The sequence below is a fragment of the Tachypleus tridentatus genome, chromosome 11 (genome assembly GCF_004210375.1).
Source record: "Tachypleus tridentatus isolate NWPU-2018 chromosome 11, ASM421037v1, whole genome shotgun sequence".
In the NCBI taxonomy this organism is placed as follows: domain Eukaryota; kingdom Metazoa; phylum Arthropoda; class Merostomata; order Xiphosura; family Limulidae; genus Tachypleus; species Tachypleus tridentatus.
Genome location: NC_134835.1, coordinates 74,795,106 through 74,814,308, shown reverse-complemented (window position 1 = coordinate 74,814,308; position 19,203 = coordinate 74,795,106). Strand labels below are relative to the sequence as shown.

The window sequence follows — 19,203 nt, the reverse complement described above, 5'->3', positions numbered from 1 at the left end:
GTAATCTGACAATTGCAGTCCTAGACTGTTAAGAGAAAATTTTATAAATTTTACACTCAAATTATAGATTTTATATAAACAAAATACTGTACTTCACCACAATTTACAATGTGTTCTACATTATATTCATTTATTTTCAAAGCTGAGTGTTATTAGTAATTGTACAGACCAAATGCTGTGAAATACTAAAATTATTACATCAAAGGACTATAGTAATAAAACCACTGACAGAAAAAGCAAGTTAAAAGAAAAACAACACATGAATCATTATGTTTGAAAGAGATAATAGCTTCCTCACAAATAAAATCAAATCTTGGGATTGGTAGAAACATTAAAAACTATGATGTCTACAGGCAAGACTCCATGAACAGTGCAAGCACAAGGGAAATCAAACATTTTTTTATGTGAACTGCACTAAGTAATTGTTGTACAATAACAAAATATCAATTATAAAAAAATATTGAAATATAGTTAAAATTATTATTTTTACTTAAGTTTTGAAATCTGATACAAAAATGTACACTCAACACCTATAAGGTGCTCACTAGTCATGATAGGGTTAAATACATGCAACAAATATGAAGTATAGCTTCATAATGAGCAATATTTTATCATGTCAGTTGATCATTGGACATCCATCACCTGTTGTTTCTTCCAACAACACAAAAATGAGAAATTTCAGTGACTATGTCTATCTAATAAGCTGTTTACGTCTCAACTCAAATTGTGACCGTTGTACATGAAATATGCACTCACTACCTCACATTTAAGGCACAGTAATGACTTACCCTTTCATACTCACTATTTGTAGTTTTTTTTTAATACTGATAAACACAAAACTTTTAAAAAATGTTAAAGCAACATTATGGCTTCTGCATTAACCTAACTTACTGTAGTCGGAAGATTTTCCAATGCTTGGAAAATAAAATTACTGACTACACGTCCATCATGAATATGCATTCGTGGACCATAAGTATTGAAAATTCGAGCAACTCTGACTTCAATATTTTCCTGTAACAAAGAAATTTTGAAATATGTAAGAGCACTTCATACAAAATTCACATCTATAATTGTTTCTTTTTTCCCTCTATGATAATTTTACCAAAATGGACCACAAAAATACAATAAAAATATCCCAAATATTATACTTACTCCCCAACTACTTCATGTTGAGGTCCTTTGAGTGATTTTATGTCTTTTTTTGTCAAGTTTTTCTTGTACTGAGTATTGTAGCAGGAAAAAGAAAAACCTCATTATGGTACAATACGTAAAATGAATAGTTTAAAAAAATGTATTCTGCTTGTTAATATAGGGCTGTGTACTGGTGATCTATTTCTGATACAATACACTTAAAATGATACAAGTATGTGCTTTGATACATTCTGATGTTTCTTCAAAAGAAGAAACATCGGTCAAAGAACTAGTATTTTCTTGAATAATCTTAGTAACATAGAGCCACACAATGTACTTCATCATACTTGATGGGTATCTGTATGTTGCAGCATATGGAAAATATATAATTATCAAGGAGAATGAACAGTATATAAGTCCTTAACATTTGGCAAGTTTTTCCCATTAAAATTTAACGTTATCATAAAATAATATTTCTTATTATCATAAAAAGATTAGCATAATATAAAATGGTAATAGACACTACTTTTAGCATATTTTCATCATTTTAATTACATTTTACACACAGTGAAAATCTGGCTACAAAGTTCATAACATGTAGTTGTGCAAATATAGTGTCACCCATCTAGAAAGGAAAATATTTTTTAAAATATAAGAAACCTACTGGAGATTTTAAAACAATTTTGGGTTATCCCACAATACTGATACACTAATAGTACAGGCCGGTGAACCACAAATACTATACCACATTACAGTTTGGTAAAGTACAGTGTTTGTGGTTCACCTGCCTGTATTGTTAGTGTACTTCACTACAGTTTGGTAAATATTGGTACATTACTTCACTTCTAATACCAATGTTTCATTCCTAACTAAACCTACAGCAAAAAAAAAAAAAAAGTTTAATTTAAAAAATACATGTCAAATCACCACCATGCACTTCAAAATCAGATTAAACTGAATCACCTATAATAATATGCTAACTTTATGTTGAAGATAAATGTTTTTTATTTGTATTAATACTTTCCTTTGCACTTTTTATCAGTTACCTACTACAATTTTTTATTAGGCATAGACTGAGAGTTAACTAATCATCATGAAACAAGGTGTATTGGATCAGACAACTAGACCAACCTTTTATAGGAAAAGGAATGTTGACTATAATTCTGAATTTACTGTGTATGCATGAAATATGGCAAGCTTCAAGCCAAATGTACATATCTATTGTACACACACATACAAAGTGATAAAAATATATTTATAATCAAGATATATTTGTAAATTGCTCACAAATCAGAGAGCAAGGTGATGTTCATATGAAAAATAAAAATATATCTATTCATTTTACAGTTTTCATATTGCATCTGACTAGCTCTAATACCTATAAAATGTATATCTACATGTTTTTCAGTATCCTTTCATATTGTATTTACTTTTTCTATCATGAACTGCTACTACTAAATCAACATTGCTGAGTATAATGAAAAGTTGATTTGATAACACAGACATTAAATATCATATTCAATGGCACTCTGTAGAATGTCATTATGTGCCTACTTTGTCCACCATTCATGCACATAGGGTTCATATGGTATTTCCTATTTTAACTCACATTTGATACAAATAAGTATCCATCTAAAAAAAAATCACTGTTAATAATATTTCTAACATTCTTTTTGATTCTTCTGAAAATGACAGAAAATTGCTTAAGTAAAAACACAGTAAAACAAAAAGTTAGAATTTCAACTACATCTTTCCATACCTCTAAATTTAGTCTACAGTGGACTTTAATTTCATGATAAACGTTTTTAAAACTGAAAAATGACTATCAGTGCACCTTAACTTGACCAACCACATGACCCCTTTATACTCATTTAAAATATTTATAGATTTAATAACTTTCAACTTCACAAAATCTGGCAGTCTTCCAGTTGACATTGTAAGTCTTTCACATACAGAAAATCCTATTTTTAATAAAGTGTTTTTAATAAACTAAAATAAAGATTTGTCCATTAATATCCTAAGTATTTGTTTTGAGGTCTGTGTGCAAAGTAATTTTCATGTGAAGATTAAAAATACCTCTCCTCATCTCAAATTTCCTTTGTGTAATTCTTAAAACCTTCTAAATATATTTCAAACATTTTTTTCCATTATACTTTACCTTTTATCTGTTATTTTCTCTACCCTAACTCAAAATTTGATGAGCCAATTTAACTGACCTCATAACCACCATAAAAAAATCTAAATTACCCTTTCTTCTTTCAAGAATGACTTTAAATTGTAACAAAAAACTACATTCATTTATCCGAGTAGCTTACAGCTTGTAACAGTATACATTTATTTATAATTAAAATTTATTGTTTTATTGCCCTTTGAACCATGTCTAACTGCTTTTTGTCATAAACTGTAAATCACTAGGGGTACATGCAGCTGACATTTAGCTATTGAATTATATTATCCACATGCTGTTCAGGTGGTTGCCTCATGAAACATTTTTATATTATTATCTATCTACTGTAACTTTAACTAACCTGAAAAAAAAATCCTTAAGTTTTACATTTCAGTTACTTTTATAATAATAGAAAATAAAAATTAAAAACAAGAAATCAAGTGCTTACCCAATTTTTTTCTTTCCATTGATTGTGGAGAACATACAATCCTAATTTTAGTATTAATGGTAGTAATGCACTAAATAATTTGTATTTAATTAAATAATGCATCAAAGAACACAAACAAAGAACTCACAAAAAGTAGACAATTTCCACTGCCTCTCACAATTTTTCTTCCTTTCTAAATGTGCAACAAGAGCCATTAGAAATTCATCCAACCTAGTCATTAAATATCTCACTGGAACATCACTTAAACTCTGAATGAAATTGACTATTATTTGTTCAGAACACAATCTTATACATCATTTCATTGATAAAACCTTGATTTTATATTGATTATATGCAATATATAATTAAACATTAGAGAGAATTATGAATACATCCTGCACAAGAGGATGCAAGAAGTGGGTGTAGCAGGAAAGGCCTGATTTTTTGTTGATAACTCTGTAACCAAACAAAACTGAAGGCTACAAAATTTATGGTTTGTCTGAGCAATGTCAATTCTACAGTGAGTAATTAATATTTAATTTCTTATTCTTTCTCAAGAGGCAGTGGAAAAAACAGAAAAGACTAGATGCCAAGAGAAAATGTAATGTTTGTCATACTAGGGAAAATTTAGGATTCGAAAATATTTCCTTGTAAAATTATGAAATTAAAACTTATATGCTAATAAAATATGGATTATTAGCTAAACTGTTATGCTATACTAATTGGTATAACAAACAAAAAGTAAGGCAATAAAGCTTTCTGTCATGCATAGTAAATATACCCAAGTTGAAAGAGTTAAGCCATACTTTTCTTGCATAAGCATAACACAGAGCTTCAGCAACACGTTTCCCTTCATCATAACATGCTCGTGGACCAATAGGATTAACATGGCCCCAATAATCTTCTGACTGAGGATGAATCTCAGGATCTCCATAAACTTCAGAAGTAGAAGCAACTAACAGTCTTGCTCCTACCCTCTTAGCTAAACCTAAAATAAAAAGATTCAAAGATACTATTATTTGTTCACAGACAAATAATTAAATTTACCACAAAAACTTCAGGCTTTAATTAAAACTTAGTTTATAATCATTAATAGACCTAAAATTAATCTAAATAAAAACATTACAATTCTTTCATTTAAATTAGTAGGTATAAATAAAAGGTCATATGTCTTCTGTTGTCTTTATCAAAACTAACTTTTGTATTATTTATATTGAAAGACCTTGCCTATAGATACATAAACATTTATTTTTACCATTAAATTTATAGCTTCCACTTCCAAAAAATGATTTCAAGTTTAGACATTAAGAAAAATAAAGTACTTTACTTAATTTCTATTATAAAAGTATATCAGTTTTGTTTTACGATCAATAGCAATGTAATTCATATATGTATATAATACACATAAATATTCTGAAAAACAAAACAAGAATATTCTTCTTCTGCTGTATTATTTTGTACTGAAATACAGAAAAAGTTCATTTATGTTTTAAACTGTTGGATACTTTGTATAAAAATACTTTCACCTGAACAACATACCTACATACGTAGGCTTGGGAATATAAAATGCTTATTTTAGACAAATGCTTGGTATTTTCCAAACAAAGTCACATAATACTGTATATTTTGCTGAAAATATCATTACAAATATGTTTTATTAGCCTAAAGTGTAAGGATTAAATGCATGTTAAAGAAGCTCAGTTTTTGTTTTTTGACCTTTTCTTTACCATCCAATCCCAACACATAAAGTAAGATCTAAACATACAATCTATTTCAACAAAAACAAACTGAATGACAAGAGAAAATTTCTGAAAAGATAGTCTAAAAAACAATATTAGTAATCTAAATCAATTTTTTTTTACCTCAGGACACTGAAAAGAAAACACATTGAGATATGATTCACATACATATGAATGAAAAAGTTTACTCACCAAGCATATTGATTGTTCCAAGTGTGTTGGTTTTAATTGTTTTAACTGGATTTAACATGTAATGTGGAGGAGATGCTGGTGATGCTAGATGATAAATCTGGTCAACTGGACAAAACATAGTTAGTACATAATTTTGTGGAATTAATCAACAACCATTGAATTGTTAGTTTTTAGCAGATCTACAAAATAAATAACCCAATTTTTTGAGGAAAGACTTACATCCAATAGGTTATTAATCTATTGGAAAGTAAATAATATCTATCACTTCTATGTTAAGCATCTACAAGTCAGTGGCTTATTAACCTTCACCACTTGTTACACAACTAACGTTGTATCCCATATGAATTTCACTTCACTGATATTGAAAATGAACATACTTAAAATATCACAATTTGTTACCACAATGAAGAAAATACACAAACTTCAATACTGTACTTAATATACTACACACTTTTGTGTTTAATAAACAATAAACTACAGGTAGATAAATTGAAAGTAGATAAATGTATACCTTTAGCTGTGGGTAGTAAATCTAAACAACTTTGTTTCATACATGTAGAACACTATCGTGTGAGCATTTTATTGACTGAAGTTGAATCGGATAAATTAGTCTTCAGGAATATGACTGGTTTGGAGTGCTTATCAGATCAACTTTAAAGTATAGTATAAAAAGAACTGTGTTTAACTTTTTCCAGACCTGGTGTTGTCACTGAATTTTTGTCATTTTAGAATTGAAATTACTTAACTAAATTGTAGATTTACAAAATATTACTTAGTATTGACTTAAAAAACACACACTTTCAATTTCTTTGTCATCACTTTTTACATCATTAAGTTTCCAATGTTTTGTTGAGACATTATTTTGAAATTTGAAAACATTGTAAATACTTTTCATCTCAGAATTTGATATTTAATTTTATACATGCAAACAGTTCCAACTTAGCTGATGTTTACTAATATTTATTTTGCTGATTACAACAGTCACCATTTTCAACTAAAAACACAAAAAAAACACAGTAAAACTGACAAAGGTTTTTGAGGAACTTCAGTCAGACTCATTACAACCAAATCAGATCAGACAAGCTAACTTATACTCTGCTAACAATATTCTTGGTCAAAATTTCACAAATATAATTTATTTTCAATAAATAATAAGAGCATTTTGCTTATGTAAGTGGCTTGAATATGCCAAAAAGTAATAATAATATTCAATAAATAAGAATTTGAGCCATACAAATATTTTGTTCTTACCTACCATACCCACTAAATCTAACTAGCCTTAGCCTTATGTGATTTTTGTCAACAATAAGCTTTATACAGCTTTCCAACAGATATAATTTCACATAAAAACATTATCAAAAATGAAAAGAACACTTATAAAACTATAAAGTAATTCCAAGACATATGGTCTGTTGACCTCTGCAGTACTCTACATTTTCTTTATCCCTCAATACCATAATTTACTACTCAAACTATCTTATTCTACAGTCATGTAAATAATTTATAATTTGTTCTATTCAATGGTATTTAATTCCAGTCTATTTGTATTTGACATGCTGTGACATCATAACAAGATTGGTATGATGACATGTATTTGTAAGACCTCAGACAGAGAAAAATCAGAGAACAATAAAACATGTTTTGTATTCTTAAGTGATAATAATTTATTAACTTCTTTGGGATAAACAGAAAATATTAAACAAATATGTGTGCTATGGACAGACATGGCTCTCAGGTGTTATTCAGAAATGTAAGTTTTAATTGTCTTAGTATTTGTCTTTTGAAATTACACTAAATAAATATCATAAAGTAACAAAATATCAATTTTAAAATAGTTTTTGAGTTGAAAATTGTTGAATTAAGGTAAGAATTGTTATATTTACTTTATTCTTGAAATTTTATCTGGAGTCCAGAACAGTTTAAGATTGCCAGTAGAAATCAGACAACACTGAGCAAGTTCTTTTGTTAACTAACCCTTGAGAAAGCAATTTTAAAAGCTGCAGTGATCCTTTTGTTATTCTATAAAATTCATTTTCTAAACAACAACAAGATGTATCAATATGTGGGATTATTCAATATATAAATAATTAATTCCAATCTTTTAAAGTTACATTTTAAACTTCCTCAAATTATTAACTATTATATTACTATTCACTTTGTCTGCATTCTTCTTTGTTGTTAAAACACTTTATTTAACGATGGTTAAATACTTTGAAATAAATCTTTGGCTTTAGATAAACGTACAAGAACAAAACAGAAAGTGCTAGCAGTGTGTACACAACTTTTCATAAAACACACATACAAAACCAAACATAGTAATATAAATTTATATGCAAAAACGGCTCGTTTGGGTTGAGAAAATATTTTACATAGAAGATTTAACAAGACCTTCTTGTCATCCAGGTTCACAAAGAAAGAGGTAACTGACCGGAAGCTGACCACATGTTTGAAAGGGGTTGTGTAACTGTGTGTCGAAATGTAGAGGGCGGTATTAGATGTTTGAATATAAATATATAAATATAGATGTTTGCATATAAATTTCTCAACAAGTGGGTTTCTCGACATCACTGAATAGTAATATAAAATCAATCCAAACCACCAATGAGCATAAAATAATAGGAAAATATAGTGGAAGAACAAAACAAACGACTATACTTTTAGTCTTCTATAACTTAAGCTTTGGCCTTTGTATATAAGTAGCATGGATAACATAGTATGTTGACATCTAAAACAAAAGATAAGCTGATGCAATAACGTTGAAAAAACAGCTTTTCTATGTACAGCAGTGGTTCCCAACCAGGGGTGCTCGCACCGCTTGGGGGTGCAAGATAATATTTGTATTGGCCACCTTCACCTTTATTCTTAAATAAATAATTACTGTGAAGAGTGCAAGAACATATTAAAAATTTTTTAGGGGTGCAGGGCATAAAAAAGGTTTGGAACCACTGATGTACAGAAATATAATTACAGGTGTGCAAGAAACTTGCCTAGGTAATTGGAAAGATAGATGATACTTTGTGTCATCTACCTGATCCTTTCTCAATTCTCTCACATCATCCATCCTCTCATCTACCTAACCATGTTATCCATACAATTTACAAGTAGTCTAATGATTTCACTGGACAAATATGTCTCTGAAACAATGCATAATCAGTTCCTTAAATAATAACAATTTATAACCAAAATTCACCTTTCAAAAAACCTGAAAACTATATCTCAAAGAAATACACTCATTATGAGTCTATGATTAACTCATTAAGCTCTAACAATCTTTATAGGAAGAAGCATAGAATATGTATCATTAAATGAACTAGTGATAATAAATCATGTCAAACAATTTCAGCCATCAAAAAGTATTTTTTGTTGTTGCAAAGAATAAATACATGTAAAGAAAATGTAATTAACATGCTAAAAAAAGAAATATTTATAGCTTAATATTTATGTTTGGAAGTTATTTTTTTAGATACTTGTATTACATAAATAAAAACATTTTTCTGAACAATAAAATTGGAAAAGCAACTTAATTAAGGGAAAAGAAAACTGCTGTGATTTTTATTACTCTGTATAAAACCTTGAAAAATGTTAATGTATCAAACTTTTGTCATTTATAAAATAAAACCATCCCACACTAACATGGAGAAAAGTCAATTAACATAAAAATATAATCACATCTTACTGATTGACCTTTGGCATACTTGTTTTTACTGTGTACTTAATTTCCAGATGTACAAATATAACTAAGAAGAAAGTCAACCAGCAGTAAGATAGTGTCCTTACTGAAAACTATATATGCTTCAAAACCAAGCATAGTAATTTGAAAAATAAATAATGCAGAGTGATGATGATTGTAGGCTTTACTACTGTTTTTATTCTACAGATGGCTGGAATGGGTATTAAAACTTTAATGAAAATAAAGCAGAACAATGTTTTGACCGGTTTAGGTCATCTTCATGTTAGCATCATTCATCATGAATTACTATTGTTTCTTGCAGTATTTTTGTAATTGTTTAGTGTGTACTCTTACAAGTGTTTGAAAGAATATGAAAAGGAAAATTGAAAGTACCATTCATAATACTTTCATATGCTTTTAATGTGTTTTATTTGTTTGAAATTAAGCACAAAGCTGAACAATTGCTATCTGTTTTATACCCATCACTGACATTAAAACTCAGTTTCTTAGCATTGTAAATACAAAAATATATCACTGTGCCACTGGGAGGCTTTTCACATTTGAAAAGTAATTAGTAAGAAAAAGAATAAAGACAAAGTTTAGTGTACATCTATTTGTTGTGTAAGTACACAAGAAAGTGACTCTTTAAACTGATCTTATGAGAGTACTTTGTATTTATAACATCACTGTACTTTTTTTTCCAGCAAGTACTGACAATTAAGAAACAAGACTGGTGAAACTGAGAACTTATTTACCTACAGGCTCGGTCATTTTGACTGACTTTGTAACTATAACCACCAAGTCACTGCAAAAGCATTCATACTATAATTTTCAATGTGGTGTGTCTCCATAAACTCTGGCAAACTTCTAGTAAAAGTTACAAGCCTTTGTACACAAAAATATTAGATGTTTTAATTAAGTATTTTTATTAAAGATTTATTTGCATCTGAATATATGCAGTCAGTGTTGACTAGCTCAAGTGCATGGTGATTTTCATAAGATACAAAAATACTTTTATTCATCTTTTAGTTTCAAAATTTCATAATTTCCAAGACCTCCTTGTTGATTGTCAAACTTTTTCTTGTGAAATTTTATATTTTATGTTTTTTCCAGTTCTTATGAAAACAATGCAGAATTATATGTTATTTGGTAAATTAAAACACTGTCTTACTATTGGTTATAAATGATGCAACAGAAAACATCAGAGAGAATTAGTGGCAATATGCAGGCATTGCAAATGGGTCTGGCTTCCTAGTTTATGGATCCATCTGAGGACTTTGATTTAGTAATATTTATACTATAATGAGGAAATTGTATGAAACTCAGGACATCAGATAGGAGTGATGAAAAAATATAGGATGAACAAGACAAAATGAACAAATATTACAATTCTCATATAAAGGGAGTTAGAATTTATTTAGATATTTTCTTATAAAGAATTAAAACTAGTATAACATTAAAATTAATATTTTATCTATATTTTGATGCTAAGTTTAATTAATTATATAAATTGATAATAAAGTGGTTTAATTAAGTTGTGAATATAACTATACAAATGTTGTAACATGCACATTTTGACCTACCTACAGCTACAGAATGTCATTGTTGTTAGAATTGCAAAAGTTGTATGTATGCTATTCATTAGTTTACAACAGTGCACTATGTGACTTTGAAGATGCTTTAGATTGAAGCCATAAGCTGTGTCACTAGGACATGGGTAGTTCATCAAGTTCTCTAGAAAACTGTTTCAAAGATTTACAAAAGTTTAAGTTACACAAGTTCAACTGTTAATGTCCATACTATTTAATTCTTTAAGATTTGTTTTCAGTATTATGTAAAATATATTGCCTAAAAACAACTGTTACAAAGAAAATGAAGGAACAAAGTTAACATTTTCCTTATCTGAAAACTCATTTTATAGAGGTACACACCTCATACACAGGTTAGCTATCTTCCCTATGTGTTCATGCACTTTGTCAAAACGACTTGCATGCACACTTGCCTTATAAAAACTCCTACCTAATTTTGTGTGAATTTGCACCACTACATGATTATATGCAACAAAAGTCCACCACCAACAGATGGGTGACATACTTCCATTTGCATTAGCTAACCCTATAAATTTGCTTTCATAAATCTTTGATTAAGTAAGTAGGAAAATGGGCATCATAACTAGAAAGATGGGTTGGAATGTGTGAAGAGCTGAGTATCTATCAGAAACACATTTTCAGGTAAACAAAATGTTAACCTCTGACACAAAAACTGACCTCTACACAGAGTTTAGCTAGAATTTCACACCTAGATGGTGGGAAGACTGGTGCAAATTTTATCTAAATGAGCTCTCTTTACAAAACATCTGAAGAAAACTCATAGTGTGTGGCACCCTATGGTAGAGTCTCCACAGGAGAATACTAATGGGAGACTATATTTCATCTCATCTTGGGTATACTTTTTACAAATATATGACAGGGAAGAGACAGAAAAGCCAGAATTACGTTGTAGGGATGGGCAAAACTGGTAGATGAACGAGTACTTGCACACAAATCACAAGACAGCCAGTGGGTGTAGTGTGGTTGAAACTCATTCAGACCACATCACTTCAACTCTACCATCATATACAACTGGTGTTGAGCCTGTAGAGACTGCAGATTGAGTTGAGGTATATAAGTATTCATACTGTATATTATTCAGTGCCCTACTGCATCTGGTTTTGAAGTAGTAATGTATTATGGATATTTATGCACATCTCAACTCTATGATCAAACTCCATGGGATTTACACCAGCATATTTTGTTACAAAATAAGATCTAGTACTGAGTGTAGTCACATTAACCTACTGAAAAGATAGTGGCTTCAGGAGAAAGACATGTTAGATATTTATTGGCATTGTATAGCAAGTGCTCACCTATACTCAACTGAGCAGGTTTTATGGATAGACTATCTGCAGGAGGAAAACACTGTATTATGCAGCATGATGTAAGTGAGTTACCTTTGGGGTAAACTTCACTATACAAAGAGTGTCACCACTACCCCACTTCTCACTGGGAAAGTTTTTAGTTGTCTTGGATAACCATTAAAATTTAATCCTCTATTAGAAGTATGTGTTGCTCTCCTATTAGTAAAGTCTTTTGTCATATGATGACATCATCAAGTTGTGGCACAAATTTATGTGAAATTAAGTGGTAGTTTTTCCAAGGCTAGTGGCCTGCAAATCTCTTTGGGAAAATGCATGAACACGTGGTGCAGATAGCTAAACTGTGAATGAAGGTGAGTTATTGTCTCAGAAATCAAAACATATTTTTCACCAGTTGTTAATATTCAAATACATAATACCTATTTGAAAACCAACAATAACAACAAAGTCTCATTCAATAACAGTAATTTACCATTTCATTACAAAAATTATCATTTAAATATAAATATTTAAGAGTGGAAACTTAAAGTATTTCCTAGTTCATGCCCTCTGGAAAGTATGAATTTAAAAAAAAATTGGAGAACCTTGCAGAGCATGGACCAGGAACTCCATTATATATATATAAAATGTGTGTGTGTGTGTAAAAAGAAAAGAAAAAAATTACAATTACCATTAGAGACACACTTATATTTTGATAGGCAGAAACTGAGTTGGTGGTACCTTCAATAAATAATGGATTCACAATGTCATGGTTTATCACTTCAAAGTTATTGTGACCAATCCAATGTTCAATATTTTTCTTGTTGCCAGTGAAGAAATTATCAACCACCGTAACACTATGGCCATCTGACATAAGTCGGTCTACTAGATGGCTTCCAACAAAGCCTGCACCACCAGACACCTACAAATATAAGTAATAAAGATGGCCAAATATACTGTGAACAAGAATTATGCCCAAATTATAAAATATTGCATTCTAATTTTATACATAAAAATGAAAAAAAAATGTATATTTAATTAGTTATACTAATTACAAGGGTGTTATGTTTTGTTCCAAATCAGCAGCTTGACTCTGATTAGAAGTTACAATTTTCCTATACTGAAAATGTATTTCCCATAAGTTACCTATATCCTCTCACAAAATTAGCTATTCTTTTTTAGCATTGCCCTCTATATTTGAACATATTCTTCACACATGCCACAAACCTTCTGCTCCCCTCCCCCATTGGTATCATCATGTTAAAACATGTCTCTCATGTAAATCATCATGCATCACCTGTTAGCCACTAGTAGCATGATGTGCTGATGTGATGCACGACTCCCTCTACTAAACTATCACTTCAATGTTTAGCAGAAGGTGTCAGCACTGGAAAAGTGGGAATGAAGAGTGGAGTTTGAGAGAGAGGTAGTACCTATCATAAATAAATTTTCAGTATAGAAAAGTTATAACTTCTGATACAGTACTTACTTCACAATATTATTTAGAAACCCACATTAAGAATGAAAGAAGTATCCCTAAAAGCATCTGAAGGACACCCCTGAAAATAAAATACAGATCTAAAGATCAAAAGGGGAACTGCACCACTTCTGAATGAGGTATATGTTACTCACCCATGTGTAGAATGTGTAAGACATAAGGGCAGAAATTGAGAGCAAGCAAAGGTAACTCAATCTCACAAGAGCCAAGTGGGTAAACAAGGATGTGCCCCTGGATAAAGAGTGGCTAGGGTGCAATGGACCATACTCAGTATGCCAACCACATTTTAAACCTCTTCATGGGGTACCAACATCAATGCAAGGGTTGGATGAAGATCATACCATCTTCACCTCAAATCCAAGAATCAGGGATTAAGATCTGCACCTATTCCTGAATACAACACAAGGATTATTTGTTATCTATTGATCCAGGAATTGAAATTCAGTGTCAAAATGTCTATCACATGAAAGCAACTCCCCCCAACTATGGCACAGGCTGGGACCATCCTAAGGCAATAACATCCTTTTAAGGAGAGAATGAGGGATAATCAAGGATAGAACTATAACAACTTTATGTACTACTATTGTGACACACAACATGGAATTAAAGAATATCTGGTCAGGTGCTGCTTGCCACTGAGTGGAATCCATGTAATAAAGAATTAGAAAAAGGTTCCTAAAAGTATGAATAAATACTTATCAGTTAGTGTTGCTCTAAAGTCTGAAGAAAGGCCACAGATGGTAGATGAAATCCCAATAAAAAGGAAACTGCATAATGATGAAGATAATAGGAGATGAGTGTACTGAGAGTGGCCCATATGCCAGAGTGAAGAATTTTATCCACCTGATGACAAGATGAAAAGCCAGGGAAAAGGTGCAGTGTCAGATCTGATGGGAGGACACTGGAACAAGATACAAGAGGAAGAAGGTGAGAAAGAATATGCCAATCTAACCAAAAGGCTGACCCAACTGGTAAGGGTAGAAGGTGAATGTTCACAAAGGGAGGAGGATTGCCAAGAGATAAAAGTCAAGAATGTGTGCCCCAAAAGGTAACAGTACGGATTATATAACAAAATATCCTAACTGGACAGAGAAGCCTATCTAGATCTGGTTAAGGGAAATAGGAGAAAAAAAGGAACAACTCTCCTGAGTTACTGAGGTCTTCAGCAGAAAGAAATGAACCAAATAAAGAAGAAAATATGTTGATATTAAATGGTATGTAAAATATCAATGGCAAAAAAATCTGACTCTTGTCATTCACAGGCAAAGAAAGATGAAAATATGTTTTAAGAGGCAAATGAAGCAAGGAACATGAGGAATGTGGTTCAAACAGTGGTAAATGGATGAAGGACTATATTAATGTCTCAATCCAGAAGGTCAGGAAGTCTGGGAGGATAACGTATCCAGAAGGAACGCACAAGCACAGTAAGAATCAGGGAAGTAAAAACCCTACTGTATCATTAAAAACAAAAAGTATGGGATAAGACTGCACAACATCCAGAAATTGAGAGGACCAAAAACCTACGGTCAAAGAGTCAGGTGAGAAATTCTGCCACACAAGCCACAGTTGGCTTGTCAACAGAAAACCCCCTTTTAGTAAACCAAGAGCAGAAGAATTCCACTTGTAAGGGTATATTTATATGGAAGAAAGATGTACAGAATTAGCTAACAAGGAAGCCACGTGATGTGTGAAACTGAACTGTCTTGCCAAAGGCCAGGCAATAACCAGGCATGAAGACATAGAACATATAGGTTGGAATTTATAATATGGGATCATGGTAGACAAAGGATTGAGGATGAAAGCTGAAAACAGAGAGAGAAAGAGAATCAATAAGGAGCAATCAAGAGGAACCAATAAAAAGTGGAAAGAATAAAGGAAATCATCTGAGAAAGCAACATGGGAGGATGCACATAAAAATAATTTTGCAATCAAACCTGATTAAAAGGAATTGACTGCAAAAGCCTGAGGATGCAATATGGGTGACTAAAAGAAGGCAACTTGGTACTGAAGCTGATGGCAAAGAAATCCACTTGAGCAGAGCCCAATGGCAAAGATTCATGAAAACAAATGTATCTAATGTACTCTACTGAATAGATCTGGTCAGGGCACAAAATACAATCCATGACTAGACTGAAAGCATCTGGGCACATGACTTGCTATGAGGCAAATGTAAAGTGCATGAGCTTAAATCCAATATATGCAAACATTGGATTGGGTTCCCCCTTATTGGTTGATATGTGCCACCACCATATAATTGTCCCAATAAACCATCACCAAATAATGACGGCCAAGAAAAAGTAGTGGTGTAATGTCTGATGTATGGCTGGAAGTTTCATAATACTGATATGCAAAATGGTTTCATCCATGGTTCAAAATGTCCTGATGGTTAAACTATGACCCCATCCCTGAAGTGATGAATCCTTGAAGAGGCATAAATCTGGATATGGGTAAGGATGTGGCACCCCCATTGCAAATTGTGTTGTAGGGAAGGAAGAAGGGAAACAAGGGTGGAAAGAAGATCTGAAGTAAGGTTCCATCATTTGTGAAGCATTCATTGAAGGGATCTCATATATGCACATCTGAGAGGGACCAGTGTACTCATGGAGAGCCACATCCCCAAAAGTGATAGAACCTCATGAACAGTAAGTGACTGAGCCAAGAAGGTATGGTGAACCAAAAGTTCCATTGAGAGAAGACATAAGGAAGAAGGTAGTGCTCAACTAATATTTGTGTTGAAAAAAGACCTCCAAATGAACCAGATAATGAGGGGAGTGAAGACATTACTTCAATTTGATCAACCAGCCCAACCAAGCTGCCACAGAAAGGAGTTGGTAAGTATGAGCAGTTGATTCTTGCTTGGAATGAGCAAGAAAGAGCCAGTCATCAGTATAACAATAAATTCAAATCTCCAGAGCATGAAGATAATGTACAAAAGCCTGGACTATTTGACAAAACACACAAGATGCTGAGACAAGTCTAAAGGGGAGGGTCTGAAATTGGTAAACTGTCCCAAGATGACTAAATTGATGTTAAGAATGAGGACAATGTGCTATCAGAATGTGTGTAAGCATTAAGACATCCACTTTCATCATCCAAAATCCTGAGGAAAATACTCATCTCAGGGTGAGAAAAGACTCCATGGTAAACTTGGGTCGTGGATGAACCTGATGAGATGAGATAAACCAATTACCGGCCACCAATCTCCAGTTTTCTTGGGGACAATGAAAAGTTAGGAATAAAAACCCCAGAAGGATGTGGAACCAGTTCTATTTCCTGCTTCAAAATCAATTCTTAAAGCTCTTCTGACAAACACTGGCAGGTCAAGGAATTTCAAGAACAAGGAAAGGAAACATCGCATGGAAAAACAGGAGGTGTGGAAAAGCTGGATAGCAAATCCTTCTGATAGAACCCATATCACCTAACAATTGTTAATGAAGGGATGCCAGTGAAGAAGAAACTTGAACAGCTGAGACCCCTACAGATCCAAACCCACAAAGTAGTCAATGCTATTGGGGTGGAGTGATTTCCATCAAGGAAATCAGCAAGAACTACACCAAATTAGAGGAAATGGGTAAGATTTAGGAGGGAGAAGGATGTAAAACATGAATAGGAGGAGGAATGATGTCACTTGAGAATTGATAGCTTCAAGGACTGTATCAAATACATAATGTCTCAGAAAAGGGGTCAGGCATAATTCCCTGAGATATGTCAAGAGCAACTTGACCCAAGCAAAAACTACATCCCGACCTATAAGGTCCCAACTACAAAGACATCACACGTGTAACCCAGAACCAACGACAAACTTGAACTAAAGGAGGAGAGGGGAGTAAGGGTATGTGCAGAAAACCCCTCAGGATTTCTGTGGAAAGCCTAAGGGAGGAGATGTATGAAAGAAATATACAATAAAAGAGTGGTTAGAGTAAGACTTAGGTCAGAATATGAGGCATGGATAAGACTACCATTTGTTTCAAGAGCCACCTCCCAAATAGGTAACAAGGAACCTAACAAATGTTGATCTAAAAATGGATAATCTGCATTATGGCAAGAAAGGGCAAATTGATCAAAGTCTTAAGGGGCACAGTATACTGATCCTCTCATTTAATTGTGAAACAAACTGATCAGCATGTAGCCAAATATCAAGAAAGAGAAGAAAATCAAAAATTGTTGCAAAGCTTATTTACATAATAAAGTAGGATGAGGTAAATAAGAGATAGGGGAAAGAAATAAAATATCTCAAGCTTGAACACAAAATCAGGCCTAGGTGATTCCACAGACTGTGAATAGAAAGAAAAGATAAACCCTGGAGGCATAAAAAAGACAACAAAGTCCTCTTCACTCTGTACAGGTTCAACCAACTCAGAAGGAGCATGGACGATACCTGGGGACAAAGGTTGGTCCATATAATGATTGATCTCCTGATGTATAAAAGCTGATAAATCCAATGTAGGATCCCCCAAACCTGAAGGCATGATAACAAAATGCTGGTTGCTGGAGTGAACTTCCAAGTACAACTGTAGACTTTGGAATTCACTGCACAAGAAAAGGTTCACAAAATTCTCATACAGAAATTTAGCAATAAGAATAAAATGATGAATGAATATAAAGTTGAAAAGTAACCAATTCGTGTTGGTAATAAAAAGTTATTTGCCACACTGGAAGAACTATTCACTCAAAAGAGTATATCTTACCTCAAACAGTGCAAAATGAAATGTTATACTCAGGTAGAGTGAAGAGGGAGTCACATGCTTTACGTATGCATACTGTGCTGCTATTGGTTAAGAAATGACACAAAATGATTTACATGAGAGACATACTGAGATATAGTAATTCCAATGGGGGATATTTAAGTCTTGTGACATGTGTAAAGTCCATATATAGAGAGCAGCAATGAATGATAATAGTTAATCTTAGAAGAAGAAATAAAGTACCATATTAGAAATTAAATTAATATTATTATTAAATAATAATCTTTTGATAAAAAAGTAATATTATGGGTACATTCTATAAAGTCAGGACAATAATCAAGGTTGACATTATTGTATATTCACCATCACCTATATTAGCATTTGTAAAGTTTAGTAATAAAGTTGATGAATCATTTAAAAAAATTCTCTCTGCCCATTACTCAGTTTTTGACATTACATCCCAAACTCCAAGCAGTGAAAAAATACTTATTTTGGGGTAGAATTTTATACAGTAACACAAATTGTTTGTCTCAAAATTACTTAATTTGAACACAGCATATTTCTAAAATTTATAAAATATATTAATGAACTTGCAATAAATTTGGTGCCTGTGAACAGGTAACAACATATTTTAAAATCTTTGATGTAATCTGTATACAATATGCAAGTCTAGCCATGTTATGAATTGTTGTTTAAGACACTTTCAATCACAGGAAGTAACCACATGGTAAAATATTCTCTCTTGCTTTGAACTAATTTAAATTATCTAAAAATATATGTGTATAAATTGACACTTACTGA

General features: G+C 32.0%; 1 protein-coding gene across 3 annotated transcripts in view; it reads right to left on the bottom strand.

Moving 5' to 3' along the window:
* LOC143232480 (UDP-glucuronic acid decarboxylase 1-like) overlaps positions 1 to 19,203 on the bottom strand; it is a 35,909-nt gene that overhangs the window by 7,437 nt on the left and 9,269 nt on the right. For all 3 annotated transcript variants that reach the window (XM_076468010.1, XM_076468011.1, XM_076468012.1), the window contains exons 5-8: positions 12,961 to 13,141; positions 5,657 to 5,761; positions 4,532 to 4,713; positions 892 to 1,011 (exon numbers count right to left, since the gene is read on the bottom strand). In XM_076468010.1, the coding sequence (XP_076324125.1) occupies positions 892 to 1,011; positions 4,532 to 4,713; positions 5,657 to 5,761; positions 12,961 to 13,141 (588 nt within the window). The remainder of the gene's footprint in view (positions 1 to 891; positions 1,012 to 4,531; positions 4,714 to 5,656; positions 5,762 to 12,960; positions 13,142 to 19,203) is intronic.